Source organism: Dermacentor andersoni, chromosome 11 (assembly GCF_023375885.2).
Source record: "Dermacentor andersoni chromosome 11, qqDerAnde1_hic_scaffold, whole genome shotgun sequence".
Lineage (NCBI taxonomy): Eukaryota > Metazoa > Arthropoda > Arachnida > Ixodida > Ixodidae > Dermacentor > Dermacentor andersoni.
The window spans coordinates 109,719,489-109,737,915 of record NC_092824.1 but is presented as its reverse complement, the minus strand read 5'-3'; the positions used below and the strand labels follow the sequence as shown (position 1 = coordinate 109,737,915).

Here is an 18,427-nt window from a genome sequence, read left to right as displayed (position 1 = left end):
CAGAACTGCAAACTACAACGTACAATGGCCATAGAGTGCTTTCGAGCACTTGCATAAAAATTTTTTTACGAAGACTGCACATGATGCACACGCATTAAACTTCGCACACAAAGTTTTCATAGCATTGCCCCCATGTTAGGCAAATTCAATTTCGGTGGCATTTGTATTTCTGCTTGTGCAGCGGGCAAAATATTGCGCCGCTCTTATCACACGCTCACACCGCATCAGAGCTCCTACACATATAAATTATTCTAAAAGCCGTAATAAAACGACACCTTTTGAACTTTCCCTGTAGATTAGCCATGCTGTGTCCCTTATTTTAGGAAAATATAATTATGGTGCCTAGTTTAATTCACCGAGAATACACCAGGCAAACCAACTATAGGAACCTCGTATAACGAATGAAAATGGTGAAGATACAAGAGTTCAGCAACTCTCTGCAACATTTCCAACTAAGGCAGCAACATGAAAGTTTCGCGAACATTACACTTAACATTCCTCTCGTTCTCCATGACCTTGAGTTTGATGTCTTGTACAGTGGTTGTAGAACTCTGGGAAACGTTGCGGATAACGGCAGCAGTGAACGCTTGAATAAGTAGTTTTCTAGATAAGGCGGAATTAACTCGCGCAGGTTAAACATTTACAGTTCATTACTTGACCGTTACATTACAGTTCGTTGCATAACATTACATTACATTACAGTTCACCGACAATAGCGGGAAAACTACCTACACGTAACACATAAGGCATAGAAATTGGTAGGAGAGGAGTGTTCAGTAATTATTATTGCATTGAGCACTCTTTGGGAATTCTTGCGCTTTGGGGGATGTCGAAAAGACAACTTGACCATTGGCCATGTGACAACTTGGCCATGTGACAGGCGGTATGTGAAAGTTCTTGGCGAATCACCCTGAATGGGTATGAGCCACTCGGTGGGTACCCGGATGGACGAGCAAGAACAAGAAGCAAAAATTGAATAAGTCGGCAACGGAAAATTGAAGAATTTAGCTACAGATAATTGAAAAAGCCGGCATCAAAAGCAGCCGAGTGTAGAGAAAGAAGTTAAAGGGACCCTGAAATTGTCCTCACGATGTCGTACAAGCGTATACCGAGTCGTACTGAGCACTTGGTTGCAGCAATATTAGCTCTTCGTCTCGCAGGTTATGCTCTGCGCCACCAGGTGGCTGCACCACGCACGCCGCTCACGTTTGTGCGAAAGCTTCGTCATCACAGCGGCAGTAGGATGGAGGGGCTTTAGTTGACGCTTCCGTTCATCCGCCGAAACTCCCAGATAGCACCTTCAGGGTCCTTTAGAAATCATCTGGATACCTGCTCATGACGGGCTGCCGGGAAATGAGAGCGCTAATCAGCTCGCCTGCGAGACTTTGAACCAGGCACCCCGCATTCTGCGACCAGCCCAGACAAAAAGGTGGGCTCCCCTGCTTCTGCGGCCATATCAAGAGGCAAGGCGCAAGTTCCCCAAGCTCAGCAAAGTGCTCACCCGTGAACAGGGTCTACTGATTCGTCAGGCCCAGACTGAAACACTCCCTACACCAGCGCGAATGTACCTCCTCCATGGCCTCTTACTTGAAGATCCCCCACCCTGCCGGTACTCTGGCGAAAACCCGAACACATCCCATATCCTCTGGTCCTGTGGACCACCCCAACCTGCCCTGCCTGCCCCTACAAATCTTTCCCTTAAACCCCGTGCCAGGTGGCTGGCAGAAGCAACCAGCGGCGACGACCAACGGTACCTTGCGGCGTTTATCAGTGCTGCACTTAAGAATGCCGCGAGTGAGGCTCTGCACTGAGGGCCTTTCCACCACACCACCCAACATGAAAATAAAGTATGTTTTTTTTCTCTCTTCTCGCTCTCGCCTGCGTTTACCTGAATAAAGGACGCGCTCGGCACTGCGACAGAACGCTCGCAAAGCACGCTGTTTGTAAAGATCTCGCTCGGGATCGATGGTCAGGCGGCTAGCAGAAAGGTTGGAGAGGCTTCGCGCGCTGATTCCAAGACGCTCGAAGTAGGCGACACAATGTCACATAACTGGGCTTCTTCGATTTTCGAAGTTCTGGCTGCGCGCGCCAGCAGCCAGCTACTTCTGGCCTGATAGGATGTCGCGTGGGTGGGGACAAGTGGGGATCCCAAGACAACCCAACGCTGCTCGAAGTTTACGAAAACGAACGCCGGGACAGCTGTCTGCGCTCAGACGTAAACCTGCTACGTAACATGGCAGCGGCCGGCATGGCCAGCGCGTGCTCGACGTAGTCGACGCATTTATGCGTTGCCAGCTTCAAGATATATAGTTGCGTTCGGAAATACCATCACCTTTACGAAATCTCACGCGACTCAGCGCTGGACGCGCGCTGGGCACCTCACTTTGCACAGCGCAACAAACGGCCTCCAATGCGTCCGATGCCAAGACACGAAATCGCACATAAGTGATCGGTCGAGGATGCCTGCTCGCGGCGATCACCTCGGCCGCCGGCGACATTGATGAGTTGGCATTTTGTCATCATTTTACAAGGCACGAAGAAGCAGGATATCAGGTACGTCTTATACGCGTACAATTCCGGGCCTACACGCTTGAATGCGATTTAAAAAAGCTTGCTCCGCTTGATGGTGTTCATTTTCTGACCCTGTGCCGAAGGAACTGGGGCTGCGGTTGGCAGGTGCAAATGCATGCCGCTTGTGACCAGCATTGTGCTTCACACAAAAAATATCATCGGTCCATCATGGCAGCAATAAGCTAATGTATACGTCTGGCCATTACTGAACAAGTGCATTCCTTTAACATCAATGGACTATATAGTTAGAACACATCGGTTTCGAGAGACAGAGCGAACACGGGTCAACTGCGACGCCTCCACTAACTGCTGAAAAAGGAGATATCACCGCATATACAAGGGGAATATGAAAAGAGATACGACCAGAGAAAGATGAACCGAAAAGGTACCACAATGTGTGAGAATGATCGTCGACAACTTTGCGGACTACAACTTGCGCAGAACACGATGCAAATAGCTTCCACACATGATAGTTAGCGCGTCTCGTGTGTTCACCACCTGGAACAATCCTTCACGACACACACACACACACACACACACACACACACACACTCACACACACACACACACACACACACACACACACACACACACACACACACACACACACACACACACACACACACACACACACACACACACACACACACACACACACACACACACACACACACGCACGCACACACACACACACACACACACACACACACACATAAAAGTCGCAGTTTCACCCGCAAGGCAAAGTATCGATTGCGATTAGAAATTAGTAGAAAGCTATAGGAGGTAAGGATAGTATTTTTATGGGCCGTATAAAGTTGGAAACATTCGCTTCATAACTCAATTAGGAAGCATGGTGTAAGCGCGCACAAGCAAATAGGTAGGCATCACCCTCGATGAGCGCGCTCGCTCGCTGTCAAAGGGCTGGTGTGACCTTCTTGCCGTATATCGGGCTTCAACGCAATAGCGGCTAGAACACAGTGCGAACAAAGTTATGAGCCGGTTGCACATCCCTTTCTAGATACAGCGCACGCGACCGTGTGCGGCCATGCAAAGTGCGCACTTGTTAGCGGAGTCGAAGCCGCCACCTTCTACCTCCCGCGCTGCCTCCCCGCTTTCCTCCATATATCGCGCGAGAGATTCAGCCGCGATCGTCAGTTCCCCTTGTTCCCAGTCGCGAAATGCACAGTTGCTGCGGGAGAACAACGCCGCCACCCCCAACACCCTCCCTCCCATCCCCCCACTGCCTTTCGCATGACGGAACACGGCGCGTCTGCTCTCCGCTTTCTCCGTCGCGCGCACCCGAGTGAGCCGCGATCGTCGGCTTCCCTCGCATGTTTCTACTCGCACATGCAGCTCACGACGTGCGGCGATGGTGTTATCGCCCTTGTACTTTACACGCAACATCACGGCGACGCCGACGACAACGGCAAAAATGCGCCGGGAGTGTTCATATAGTTGCTATTGCAATAAGAGAAAGCTTCAAATGGCTCGCCGCCACTCGTATGGTACCACCTCGGAAGGTGGAAGGGTGCGTTAGAACTTTGCAAAGATAACGCTAGAAGTTTATAGCAATCCGAAGGTTACCGTAGCCGGTTGGCTGAGCGAGGTAAAAGTCCTCAAGCGCCCACCTTGCAATTCGTCAAGGCGCCACAAAGATGGCAGTGAGCGTTCATCGTCTCTATTTGTCGTCTGCTAGCCAGAGAACTTCTATAGTGCAGCCAAAACAAAATCATCCTGGCCGATTCTGGCAGCTCGCGGGTAGCCTAAAACCGCCAAGCGCAAACCGGTGGGCAGAGCAACCCGAGAAAAAAATGAAGGCGCCCTGGCTGGCTCTAGGAGCCCGTGGGTAGCCAGTAGAAAATCAAAGAGGCCCATCATGACGCAGACCCAGTGAAGGCGGACCTTATCCCCGATCAAACGGTAAACTAGTCGAGGACAAAAATCATGGCTAGGGAGAAGGTTAACTTGTAATCGTCCGTATCCCTCTTAATATCAGACTCTCCACTTAAATTGTGGCGCAGATTCACTGTTGCTGTACCCTACGTGTCTACCTACAAAATTGCCCAGACTATTTCAGGGACCCTTTAAGTGGACGGAATTTGGCTGGAGCATGTACTCCAACATTAATTCCAAATTTCATGCATTTTTATTGAATTATTCTCCTGAATTTTCATTTGTGGGGCCAATTCCCCTCGTGGTTATGTTTAAATATTGAAAAGGAATTGACATCAACAGCGTACATTAATCAGGGAGGGTTGAGCTGCAGAGATGTGGAGACCATATCGGTAACAGAAAACTGATGAAGTCGGCTACACTGAACTGAATAATTTCGCAATATGATGGGCTGTTTCATTCTGTTACATTCGGCATTCATCTACCAGAAAGGATTCTACCAGGATTGTTTTATTGTACCGGCCGTGGTTGATCCGTGGCTATGGTGTTAGGCTGCTGGGCACGAGGTCGCGGGATTGAATCCCGGCCTCGGCGGCCGCATTTCGATGGGGGCCAAATGCGAAAACACCCGTGTACTTAGATTTAGGTGCGCATTTAAGAACCCCAGGTGGTCGAAATTTCCGGAGTCCTCCACTATGGCGTGCCTCATAATCAGAAAGTGGTTTTGGCACGTAAAACCACATAATTTTCTTTTAATTGTTTTATTGCAATTATATGGACGCCCCAGGCGAACTTCCGATTGTCGTCGCCATCGGTGACAGCGTCGCCGTTGTGCAAAGCATAAAGCCCAAGTGCGATAACATCCGCGCCTAACATGGGGTAGGTGCGAGCTAAACCTTGATATGGTGAGCCGAGAAGGATAGTTGCTAGGTGAGGCGGCGCCTACTCACCCGCACAAGAGAGGAAGACGGGGACCATGCGCGTCTACTTTTCGCGCACTTACGAACGGGGGCGAGGGGGGGTCAGGGTAGCGTGTGTCTCCCCTTCTACTCCGGCCGTGGGTGCGCATGTCACGGCTGAGACCGGCCGCGCGTGTCCTTTGGAAGCAATCGGCGATGGGTTCGAAGGTTCACCGGCCTGAAATAGCTTATAGCTTCGTGGGCGCTGTGTTCTAGACCGCCTAGTTCCCGTTGAAGCGCGCGGCTGCACGAAGGGAATTTCGATCGCCACTGCTGACGCTCTTCATCATGCCAGCGTTCTGACAGCTACAGTAAACTACAGTAAGTTGATTCCACTGAGGGAGGAGTATGCCATATCGTCGAATTAAGGCAGCGGCACGCCGCAGTGAAACATTGCAACGCGTTTAATGACTCGGTTTTTGACCTTAACCTCGAATTTTCCCAGTGTCATTTTCTTAACGTATTCTTGACACCTATACTTCATATGACCGCAGCCGTGCTAATAGCCATCGACAATGCCTTCTTTTTTCGATCGCCGGTTTCAGAAAACACTGAAAGCTGCAGCAAATTCTTTCACACAAAATGTGCACCCAACTGTTCTTTTTATGCATTGTTTCCATGCTATATATGAATAAAACAAATCACCAAAGCAATGAGAAGGTTGCTGAAAGCTTCGTAGGCAGTATGTGTCTCACATACAAGTTTTAAATGTTCACACCTGATCCCAAAATTGTTATTCTGTATAAGATGCATTATGTGTCTGCTACAACTAATAAGGTAATGATTATGCTATGAGCGACCCCTCACGCAACATTTCACACGCTGTACTAGGAAAATTCTTGTTTCACAATAATTACAGACAGGCACGGCGCAACTCTGCATCAACTGCGAGATCAGCATATAGACTCCTGCAGCTCTACATTGCTTGTGTTACCCAAACCACAAATTTTCACAAGCCATTCGGTTTAAAATATCAAACCGTAGTCGATATTTCAACCGAAAGGAACTGAAACATCACTCCGGAAAGTACATCTGGCACGCTGAATGCTCTCTGCATTCGTGACTCGAACAAGCACGCGGCCGCCAATCACGCCGGAATGAGCGAAGCAATCACCATCGCCTAACTTGCGAGAGAGCGCCACCTCAAGTTTTCCTCGCTGATCGTTCCTGCCGAGAAGCCGTGCGCATACCGCATCGTGAAGTGCACCCACTGGTCTGAGCGAAACAGACAGTAAACGTCCTTGTAAACAAATCTAATCTTTTTCATTTATTGGAGGAAACGCCGACCACTTTTCTTCGGGTCTCGCCTCCGGCACCATTGAAGTGTGACGCCTCCAAGGCTGTTGGCGACGCTCCTTATGACGCCAGTGTCATGAGACGCCTTCAGTGCAACAGCAGACCTAGCTATCGCTTTCAATGCCTTTGGGCAAAACTGATTCCTTTTATCTTCCTGTATATTTTTCTAGGGCGTGACCACTGAGCCTCACCCAGCGCAGACCGGAAAAAATTTCTACAGCGACAAGCAAGAAAACTCAAAAACTAGAAATAGAGGCACAGTAGCGCACGAGCACGCACTCGCTTACTCGCTGCTCTCGCGCGCTCAATATCTCAGTGTATTCCACACTCGCCCTCTGTCTGGTGCACTCGCAGCTTTTTCACCGCAGGCCTCCAAATTCGCGTCGAGCGTATTCGGACACCCGTCCTTTGAAAACCCTCCGGATTCCATTTATCTGCAGACGCGTCTGAAATACAGTTGCATTTTTATTTTTGCACCAGCCAGCTAGCTATCGCGCTATCCAAGACAAACACTCTAAGCACAACAAGCAGGGCAGCCAGCCGTCGCAATGTTCCGTATCACACGAGTTCCAAGGGCGACTTCCTAGTCGCCACATGCGTGAAACCGAAGAGGCTACTACTGTCACTGAAGACACTCGAGAAGAGAACGCGGTTTGTAATCGAGAAATCGGAGCCCCAACCCAGATTTAGGAAAAGTGACCTGCTCAAGTGAGCTTTCGCTGCACTGATGTTATTTTGGCTGCTCGAAATCCGAGTATGCGGAGCCAACTGCTTTCTCTTTCCCTCACGCATCCTGAAGCCTCCAGTAGCCTCCGCCACTTCTCGCCAGATCGGCGAATTAAAGCGCGAATGTCCAGCTACCCTCCCTCTCACTCGCCCTAGCGAATGCAATCCGGTATTTAAGACCTCCAAAGAGCGTGTGGAGGCTGACAGCTCCGCTTCGAGTGGGCGTGAGCTGGGGAACTGCCACCATGAGAGTGCTATGGTTACTGCTGCTGGTTGCGGCCGCCTCCGGTGAGTAGACGTTACCCGGTTTTAGCGTAGCTCCTAGGAAAAATCCTCATAACAGCACCGCACCTTGTCAGTATTTTAGGTGTTTGCCGTTTCTTACTATGTGGTTAAGTAAACCGCACGAGAAATATGTCTACGGCCACTGATATACTCAGTATTTAATTTATAATGGCTGATTTCACGCTCCTGGCGTGAAATGTCAAGTCTACAGCGACCACCGAAGTCGCGGCTATCGGTGGTCGTGTGATAATAATTATATAATTATAGAAGTTTATGCGGATGTTCATTCTAGCGATCGATAGGCGCGAAACCTCTTCTGTGTAGTGAATACTTGTATTAATGCTGATTATGTTCACGTTACATCCAAATAACCTAAATGCTATGTGACGCGCTGTAGACTTCCCGTTTACTTTATGCAGATGCGATGTTGATGTTACAGATATGATAACATTCCTTGTGTTGAAAGAATGCGCGAGAAGAATCAAGTTGACTAATTTTTTCAGTAAGCTTAACGATTTTACCCAGAACCTGGTGAAAGCATGCCAGGCGATTAGTTAGGCTAACGTCTCCGGTATACAGTAAACTCTCAGTTGTACGAACGTCGGTTTCTCGAATATTTCAGAATAACGAACTTTTTAAAAATCTCCGGCAGTTTTTTTATAGATTCTATGCAAAAATGTTTCACTTAAACGAATTTCGGCACAGTCAATGTTTCAGTTTAACGTACTCGCTCAGAGGACCAAGGCTTGCACTGCCCTGCACTGCAGGCGCAACCGACGCCCGCCTTCATCAAACCACCGCTCCAGCGGCAATGTAACGTGGCTGGCGCTACAGCGCCCCTGGGGCAAAGTGGCGGCGCGGAAAACGAACGGCAACGAGGCAGGGCCTCCGAGATCACCCACACAAAACGAGCAAGCATGTAATCTTGGAGGTCATGAACAAAGTAACATCGCTGGCGCTTACAACGCCGCCAGAGCAAAGCGGCGATCTGTCACACGACAAAGCACGTGGTGTGTGTTTTTTTCCGACCGGCTAGTCCCGTGGCATGGTGGTCGTCTCTTTCTTTCCAGTCTCGTCGGTTCCGCGTGTGCACACAAACGAACCACGTGGTGTGTTTTTCATTGATATGTACAAATTCCATTTCACGCATTTCTAACACTATGGATGCCATGTCTTTTGCTCCAAGCATCGCACTTCAAACTTTTGACTCTGTATGCCATGTCTTATGTTGGTCTAGTGAACATTCAGTTTAGTGAACTTTCAATTAAGTGAACTATTTCCTTCGGTCCCTTGAAGTTCAGTCAAGTGAGAGTTCACTGTATTATTAAAGCTTGCATCTCTTTCTCTCTCTCGATCGTCACTGCTTCACAATCCAGCCCACAGCACGTTCCACCAGTCGCTCAATACAGAGACGCTGTTCGTCTTTCGGTGCAGGCACTAATGCAAGTAGGGGTGTATGCACTGAGAAATACAGAAGGTAACATACTAACCCGAATACAATACTTGCGAAAACACAATAGATTGTACCTAAAGATCACGAATTTGGTAATGCTATTTGTCGTTGTTTTGATCAAAATGGGCAAATAATAGCAATAAGAACGATAACAATAATACAAGTTCGTGGTACTGGCAAATCAACTTGCGTGAAGCTCTTTTTAAAAGGTGATTGCCTACCATCGCACGTGAAGGTCGGCCCTTTTCGTCACACCGTACAACCTTTCGTCGCCAAGCCCCTACAGTGTCGGAATCGTCAGAGAATTGGACACGTGAGTGCTGTCTGTTCCGATTCACAGAGCTCTGACACTTGTGGAACTGACTTCAAGTGCTCCAACTGCAAGGGTGCACAGGATGCGACTTCGAGAGGTTGCCCGTTCAAGAAAAAAGAACAGAGTATCTTGAAGGGGATCGTTACAGACCATTCGACACTAAAGAAGCCACAACTAAAGTGAGACGCCGCCGTTCCCGGCACCCAAGTCAAGAAAACACACTGATAGTTCTAAAGAAGCGCACAATCCGGCGAATACTGGTCATCAACCGCTGACGTCATGCAATAGCAGCGCAGATGAGAGAGGGACGCCCACCATAGCTGATTCAAGTGAAGCATGGCCACCACTACCAAAAACACGTGAACTCGCACAACCATGAGACACGACTCATCCACCAAGTACAAATGGCGCTGCAGTCTACGCAGAAGGCCAGGACTTGGAATGCTTGCCACGCTGAGATCACTTATGAATGTTATGCGTGCATTACTGACGAACTTGAACACCCCGAAATCTCGCAGCGCGCTGCAAATACTGAACGCGATGAATCCGGTACTTGCAAGTCATGAAATGCATCATGGCTCATTTGCAGCTTTCGTTCCCTAAAGTTGCCAAGGATCATGACTTTTTCAGTAGAATGCTTAAGGCCTCAAATCAATAATTTCTGATTTTAGACCTTTCATTTTCTCGAACAAATTTCCCATCATCGTCGTCTGCGAAGCGCATTTTCAAACTACAATCCGGCTGTCGGACAATGCAACTTTCTCCTCCACGGTGTGTAGTGTCCTCAGCAAGGTCGTAGTTTATGCTCGGTGTGAACTCACTTACGTTCTACATTCAGTTTTGCCTCACGGCGGCGACCCATACGTGCGTTTAACTGCGAAAACAAAGAAACTTACATTCGTTCTTGTCGCTGTATATACTTCTCCAACCAGCCGTTTTACACGCAACGACTGGGTGCTTTGCTATCCGCAACATCCGGTTCGTGGATTATTTGAGGAGATTTAAACGCACATCGCCCGCTCTGGGGGAGTTTGAAGATGTACTCCAAGAGATCAAAACTAGTAGCGTTTGCCTCGGACCAAGAGCTTTGTGGTCTGAATGATGGCAGCCCGACATATTTACGGGAACTGACCTACAGCAGTTGTCTGGACTTGACTTTGCTCTCTCGGTGTGTTCGAAGCAGTTTAAAGTGGTTCTCCGACATAGAAACCAAGGGAAGTGATCACGTTCCTGCCTATTTGAATATCAATGGAGGAGTCAAGTCTCCGTGTACTGCCTTCCGTAGAACAGACTGGATGAAATTCAGGTCGCTTATGGAAGACGAATGTCAAGAAGGCCACCCGTCATTCCTGGAGAATCAGATTCGAAATGCACTGCAAAAGGCTGTGTTCACTTTTAGGCCTTCTCCAAAGCATACAGAATACGAAGGTGAATTGTAAAGCCTTCGAGCGATTCGCCGACGTGCAGAAAGAAGATACAGGCGCGCCAAGTGTATTCACACTCTGAAGGAGGCGAGGCGGATCCAAAAGAAAATCCAGTGTCACATCGATACGTTGAATCTCATGGAAATCCTTTAGCGAGTCTTCGGATCCTCGAAGCCTCTGTTTATTATATTGAGAACTCTGCGTGGCCTACAATAGTTTCCTCAACAGCACCACTCTTTTAAGCCTCCTTCCTTGCATCAAAGACGACGTGAAATTGACGTTGCTGAGGAGTTCTGCGCAAGAATCGCTGGCTTGCCATCATTGCATGTATCAACATCGCGTGATGTTGCGGCATCCCAGGACTCTTCCATTGATCTCATGTACTCCATGGAGGAGCTAGAAGCTGCGCTGGCGACTTGTCGGAAGTCATCGTCGCCTGGGCCTGACGGAGTCACATACAAAGCACCTGAAAACCTTGGCCAAGAAATCCCACAGTGATATTGGAGAGATACAACGAATGCTGGGTCGAAGGATTGACTCCTTGTGAGTGGAAGGTCTAAATGTCCATTAAACTTGGCGTCGTACCGTCAGTCCCATCGCTCTTGCCAGTTTCGTTGGGAAACTAATGGAAAGGATGCTGTTGACGCGCCTTGAATGGCGCTTAGAACATAATGAGGCATATCCGAATGCAATGACGGGCTTCCGGCGCGGTCGGTCATCCATCGATGACGTACTTTATTTGCTAACGTCTATTCAACATAAAAGCATGAAACGATTAACGCTGGCGATGTTTCTTGATGTCAAATGCGCATGTGATAATGTGAAAGTCACATATCAAAATGTGGCCCCCCAAGCAATCGTCGATGCTTTGACTGATGGGGGCATTAGTGGCCGTGCACTGCGCTGGATTCAAAGCTATTTGGAGGACAGAGCCTTCTTCGCGCTCATCGATGATGTAATGACATTCCACCATCTAACCAACAAAGGTGTGCCGCAAGGCAGAGTGTTAAGCGTCGCGCTCTTCAACATAGCACTGTTGGCCCTTGTCGGACATTGCCAAAGATGGTCCATATACCCATCTATGCAGATGATATCTGCATCTGGGCATCCGGCGTGACACGTCCACAGATACAAGAGATGCTGCAGAAGGCGGTCACACAAACGTCTTCTTACCTACATTCGAAAGGCCTAGAACTCTCCTCAGAAAAGTGCCGATTAGTCGCATTTACACGCAAAACAACGGCTCCATATGTTATATGCCTAAATAGACAAGTAATTGCTCACGAAGCGAAGCACCGGTTCCTTGGAGTCATCAACGACTGTGATTTGTCTAGGACACCACATATTTCATATATAAGAAATCAGTTGACTGCAATAGGCCAGGTATACAAATTTGTCGGCGGAAACTCTTCGGGCGCATCTGTGCAATCGATGCTACAGCTGTACCATGCATTATTTATGGGCTTCCTAAGATAAGACCACCCGTTCTCGGAAGCACCAGTAAAAACAAACCTCTGTGCACTCCACAGCACAGAAGCCCAAGTTCTAGGGACGTGCCTCGGTCTCCCGAATCGTACATCCACAGCAGCCACAATCGCCATTGGGCGTGACCACTCTATAAAACCCACATTGTAGTCGACCCTCTAAAAGTTCTAATTGGACATGTCGCAACGACACCCTTTCAACATACTGTTAACCTGCCAACAACTACGCCGCATAGGAATTTCACCCGTATCGTGACTACTCACGAAGCATCGCTCTCGTCGAATTACGCCCCAGCAGCATGGCCTTAGCTGCCACTGTGGTCTCTACATTCACCTCGAGTATGCCTTACCATTCCAGGCATCAAGAACAAGTCGTGAGTGCCACCAACAGAATAGAAGCAGGCAGCATATTGGTATTAAATGAGGTTCACAATGACCGTTTATATGTTTACAGCCACGGGTCAGTCATGCACTCAAGTTCAGCAGCTGCGGTATTTGTCCCAGCAAAATCTACAATGACAAAATTCAGGATATTGCACTTGTCATCAACGACGGCAGCAATTCAATTGAGCGATAAGGAAATGCCCCAGAAATGGTCCATCTTCTGCGATTCCAAGGTCGCCTTACAGATGTTGCTCTCTGAATTACGCCGTAGACCCCACAAATGACTTGTCGTGGACACTCGTGAAATTGACCATCGGGCACTTGAGAAAGGGAATGACATCGTATTCCACTGCTTGCCAAGTCATTGTTGTATCCTTGGAAACGAGCAAGCTGACGCAGCTGCTCAATCTTCACATGACCGTGCCGATTGCGCCACTAGTCCGCTGTCAAGAACAGACGCAGCGGGAAAGCTCCGTGCACTTGCCATCGAGCTTACGTTGGGCCAGTGGAATTCGACAGACTTTAAAAACCAGTGCCTGCATTCCCTGGATTCTGATCCGAAGTTCTGCCTTCCACGTGGCTTACCACGACGGGGGTAACTCTCATTTGTTGTCTATGGCTTGATGCAGCTTTTACCTGCGCGTAATCTTGCCTCATGGGAATGGCCACAAGTCCAGATTTTGAAGTCTGCGGGTGCAAAGAGATAGCACACCCGCTACGTGATTGTTGTCGTTTCGATGCACAAAGAAAAGTCCTCGGCACCACGCTCGACAGGATTGACAACCGCATCCCTACGGAAGGCAGAATACTTAGACACTGACCCACGCCGACGTTGCCACAAACTGCTTTAGATGCGCGAGTGTGCTTTTTAAAGGAAACAGGACTCATTGCAGAACTACAGAATGTGCGAACTGATGCGTTTCTTTTATTTCCTTCTTTTTTCGTCTCTTGTTTTCTTCTCTTTTCTGTCCTTACCCCATCTGGTTGTGCAGAGTAACCTCTCTGCCTTTCACCTCTCGTTTTCCTTCCTTCGGGACGTTGGTAAATGTCCTATGGGCTTGCAGTGAACTATGCGAACATACTTTGTGACGTATATAAACAAGCTGTACTATGCGCAAGTGCTTGCTCTACAAGCTAATCTACGTTAATGCCGTAACTGTTCTTCAGTCCTTCGTTTTCTGTGCAAGGCTGTGTGAGAGACCCCCGCGATGTCTATGCGACGAGATACCGACGCCGAAAACGGCGTATCAGGCGGAGAAGCCAGGTCCATATGATACACATGAGTGACTGCAAATTAATGGCGTTACCAGAATCGGCCCAGCGACGACTTTTCTTCCGCGGCCTCCAAGATCGGCTCACGTTCCAAAAACTTTTGCGTGGAAACATAAGGTGCACTGGTATCAGGATCGGCCAACCAAATTGCCATTTTTGATTAAGCAATCTAAGGGATTGGCCCCGTTGAACAACTCCCTATCAGCACGCACATCCCGGTTTAGATGGCGAGAAATCCTGCCACGCAATAAAACCAGGGGCTGGACAAAGAAACCATCTACTTGATGGCACGACTAAACATTACACAAACAAGTGCAAAATTTTGAAGCAAATCCAACACATCGATAGGCGATGCACTCGCAGTTCGCATTTCCTCAATGAACGAATCGTGCTTCACACACTGCTAGTGCTTACTTAAGACAGCGGCAGGAAACGACCCAAAATCAACCTATTTCTGGTGCTGCTTTGGTTACAAGAATGCATGATCCGGTGGCTTTTGCTGTAGCTTACGTAGATAAGGTTCAATATCTTTGAAGAAGAAATGGGCGTAGATAAATCAATTGTCTTTTCTAACTTGCTGCGGTAAAACGTTTAATTCTTCTTTTCCACATCATGATTACGCTCTGTTCAAAACGCCTCAAGTGCGGGACATTAACCAATGCAGGACACTGGCAGAGCAGTCTCGTTGCATTTCATGCGATTATAATGAATAAAGGGAATGCATTGCCGACGTTTCCTTCTAACCATTTATTTCTCACAATACACACTTTTCCCATTGAGATAATAATTGTTTTTTTTTTTGTTCTTTCTGGGGTTACCAGGCTTCGAGGTCGGCAAGGAGTATGTGTACGAGTACAAGGGAACGATGCATGTTCTAAACCCTGAGCAGCGGCATCAGTTGACTGGTCTTGGATTCCGAAGCAAGGTCATCATGCAGCCTAAGCCCGACCATACGCACTTCAAGGTAAACCAAAAGAAACTATCTCAAGAAAAAGTACTCGACCAATTATCACAAAATCGTCCGACGCTCGACTGCCAGATTTTCTCAAAGCCGACTGCGTCGACAGAAGTGCAATTCATTTGATCTCCTTAAACATTTGTACTAAATTGCTTGTTCATCGCTTCTAATCAGTTGTTCAGTTTCGCATGCTGCACATTTATGGATTGGCCACTTCTCTTTCTTTGCAATGGCACAAATTATTGTTCTATCACCGTCTCTTCAAAGGAGAACCTTATAGAGGCTAAGACAAATATATGCATGATATACTGCTCTGCGGATACTAGGTGTTTTAGAACACATGAACCTCGTGTTACTTGGATAGAATTAGACTGGTCTGTACTGGAAGTTTTTGTCGAACAGTCACTGTCACTCTTGGAAAGGCCACAGTTGGAAGTCCAATTTTTTTTAGTTCAACTTACAATGTGCAGAATTCACGTAGTTGGCAACGCAAGCACGCACGCAGTCATCGAGAAGGAACATTCGACAAAGATTTTACTTTGAGAGAAAAGTGCTATTTATATTAGCGTTCTTGTTCACTGTGCTTTATAATAGGTCAAGTTCATTTTTTCAGCTTCAATGAAGCCATACAAATTAGCGGTCCTTATCGGTCCTTCTTCTAGATCGTGAACTTCGAAGCGGACACGTTCAACTCGGATGAGATCGACCTCACTCATCATGAGTTCCACTACACGTCGAATGATCATCTCCACGGTGCTCTTGAGCAACCTTTTGCTGGCAAGTTTGACGAAGGAAAGGTAGAGTCTTTCTTTCGACAAGATTATAACCATTAAAAAACGGCCGCGTTAGTGCCCTCTGCGAGTGGTGCATACACATAATTACAAAAGCAACAGGAAAAGAAGAACAACAACAGACGCGACCATGCTAGACATTGTCCATGAATGCACCGCAGGTATTTGGAGCACAGGCTCGTCCGCACAAATACGTCTTTCAAGGCACGGAAAGCTTTCGTTTCAAGGCCTTTAACCACTTAATACCCAAACGCAGTTTCACAGTCAAGGAACATTGTTAGAGCTAGTTCATCTTTTTTTCCTGGCCATGGAGAGCACATTTGTGCAAAAAATGAAGTTTTATGTGACTTAGAATAGAATCAGTTTAGCAATTAATTATGTCGAATTTGGTTTGTTGAACTTGCCACCACTGAATACTCCCTCCAGCGTATCAAAACTCGCAAACGCTGTGCATTAAGTTTCCCGTGCCTAAATCAGCATTTTAAGATCTCAAAGACTCAGTGTAGCATGTACGATTCGTTCGGAGCTACAGGCTTTACAAGCAATAGTCGAATTAGTACAATTCTTGTTTATCAAATCACTGCCTACTCCTGAGCAGAACCTCTGGTAATTCTACGACTAATAAACCAACTTGCGCGAAAGCGTTAGAAAGCGATTCGCCTGGCTTACCAACATTCGCCTAATGCAACGCTAAACTTAGGAACGCCGGAAGCGTCACAAACGTTTGTTTGCCACTCCAACTCAATATTGCTCTTTCCTGCCCCTTAAAGGCGGGTAGTCGGGACTTGACCAGTCAGGACACTACCAGTCGCGAATTAACCACCAACCAGAACCAGCACTCGCACACGAAGCGAACTAGTGCTGGAATCTTGGAATACTTGTGTACCGCATACAGACGACGACATTCGAAGGCTCATTAGCTAACGTACGCGGCCCTACTGTGCCTTTTACTGCATTAGTGTGCCTTCGATTACCGTCGTCTATATGCGCTAGATTAGTGTTCCGAGATAACATTTCCTTTCATTTACGTGCTGCAGGATAAACGTGGTAGTTACCCTTATTGCCACAAAGGTACGCCATGTCTCTGTGTTCCTGTGGCTTCTACTCTCCTAGTCTGTATGAGCTCCATCGTGATTCCAAGACAACTCGGAATAATTTGCCCGCGTTTGCTTCACGCTAATCTCCGTGCTGTATACCGCTTTCTGCAGATCGAGGAGATCGCGATCGGCAAGAACGAACCACTGTGGGTGAGGAACGTGAAGAAGGGCGTGCTGTCCCTCTTCCAATTGGACCTCGTCAAGGGACGTCACGAACACCACGACCAGAAAGAGTACCACGTCAAAGAGGTAGGCTGGCAGCAGAGGCAGTACAGAGAAAACGTAGAGATTCTCGAACACGGTCCCCTGTGTGAGACAAAGTGTACGATATGTTCGCTTCACCGTCCAGAATGTCCGCATAAAACAAAGATCGAGTTTATACTCGAGCCTTGAGACAACTTGTAAACCTCATCTTGGCACTGATAGCAGTGCACCGCAAGAAATTCGATGTCGAAGAACCTCAAGGTTCAGCTTGTGTGGTGTGTTTTTTTTTTTATTGTAAACAGCGCCAAAAAACACACGCATGAGGAAGAGCACTGAAGCAGCACTGTCTAAAATGAATGACCTATACCAACTAGCTCGCACCCAAACGCTTCCATGTGTAATGTCACTTAGAAAAAGGGTTAACTGAACGAGTTGGCAGGTATTCCTGTTGAAATTTCAGCGCGAAGGATGAAAAGGAGACTGCATGACACGATCCGTAGTGTCAGGCGATTTTACTCTCGTGCTGGCTTGTCTTGGCGTTTAAATTTCAACACATAACGGCATCGTGAAGGTAGAATGACGCCGCTACACATGCCAATACCTTTAACATCTTAGCAGCACGTGATAAACACATGCAAGCCTCTGGTGCCATTTTTCAGCTACAACAACTATCCTGCCTCAGGTTGTTTTTCCTGAAGTCCTTGATCGTGTGCATCGTCTTAAACGTATCAGCAAGGAACGCGATTAAGCAACAAGAAAGGGCGTTCTTCTTCCTCGCAAATTTTAGTAGCAGCCGGTTAGCCCTTCGAGCATAAGGACCTTGGAGAGTAGCGTAACGGTTTCTGGGCCCAGAAACACTCGTAGTTTTGTCAGAGTGTTGAAACGTATTATTGAACGTGAACGTTAGAATTCTTGCTGTAGCTCCCAAGTTTGCTGCGTTGTAACACACTTAACACCTTAATCTATCGGAATCGCTGCAATTTCCGCATGCACAGATTCACTCGCACTACTATATGCGCAAAGAGCTATTGACAACAGGTTTCAGTAATACGAAAACAGTCATGTTTCTTTCGGCGCTAAAGAAATTTAATAGAACACCACCTTCTTTGATGAATCAATGAGTCACTGAGCTTCGTTGCGCAGCCCTGAAGACGCTTAAGTGTACACATTTCATGCTAAGTAAACGTTCACTTAAAAAAACTGCTTTATCCATATCCCCGTACTTTTATTCCATTCATTATCCTGGCGGCCGTAACACGTTTTTTTCTGCTCTCCTCAATTACATTTAATTATACTCAGTGAAGATCAAAACCGGAT

At 47.5% G+C, this 18,427-nt stretch overlaps 1 protein-coding gene and 1 long non-coding RNA gene across 2 annotated transcripts in view; one reads left to right on the top strand and one right to left on the bottom strand.

The window, feature by feature from the left end:
• LOC129386931 (uncharacterized) overlaps positions 1-18,427 on the bottom strand; it is a 38,392-nt gene that overhangs the window by 4,740 nt on the left and 15,225 nt on the right. The window lies entirely within an intron of this gene.
• LOC126539449 (vitellogenin-6-like) overlaps positions 7,659-18,427 on the top strand; it is a 50,022-nt gene continuing 39,253 nt past the window's right edge. The window contains exons 1-4 of the mRNA XM_055075399.1: positions 7,659-7,733; positions 14,882-15,024; positions 15,681-15,815; positions 17,018-17,155. Of these exons, the coding sequence (XP_054931374.1) occupies positions 7,691-7,733; positions 14,882-15,024; positions 15,681-15,815; positions 17,018-17,155 (459 nt within the window). The 5' untranslated portion in view covers positions 7,659-7,690. The remainder of the gene's footprint in view (positions 7,734-14,881; positions 15,025-15,680; positions 15,816-17,017; positions 17,156-18,427) is intronic.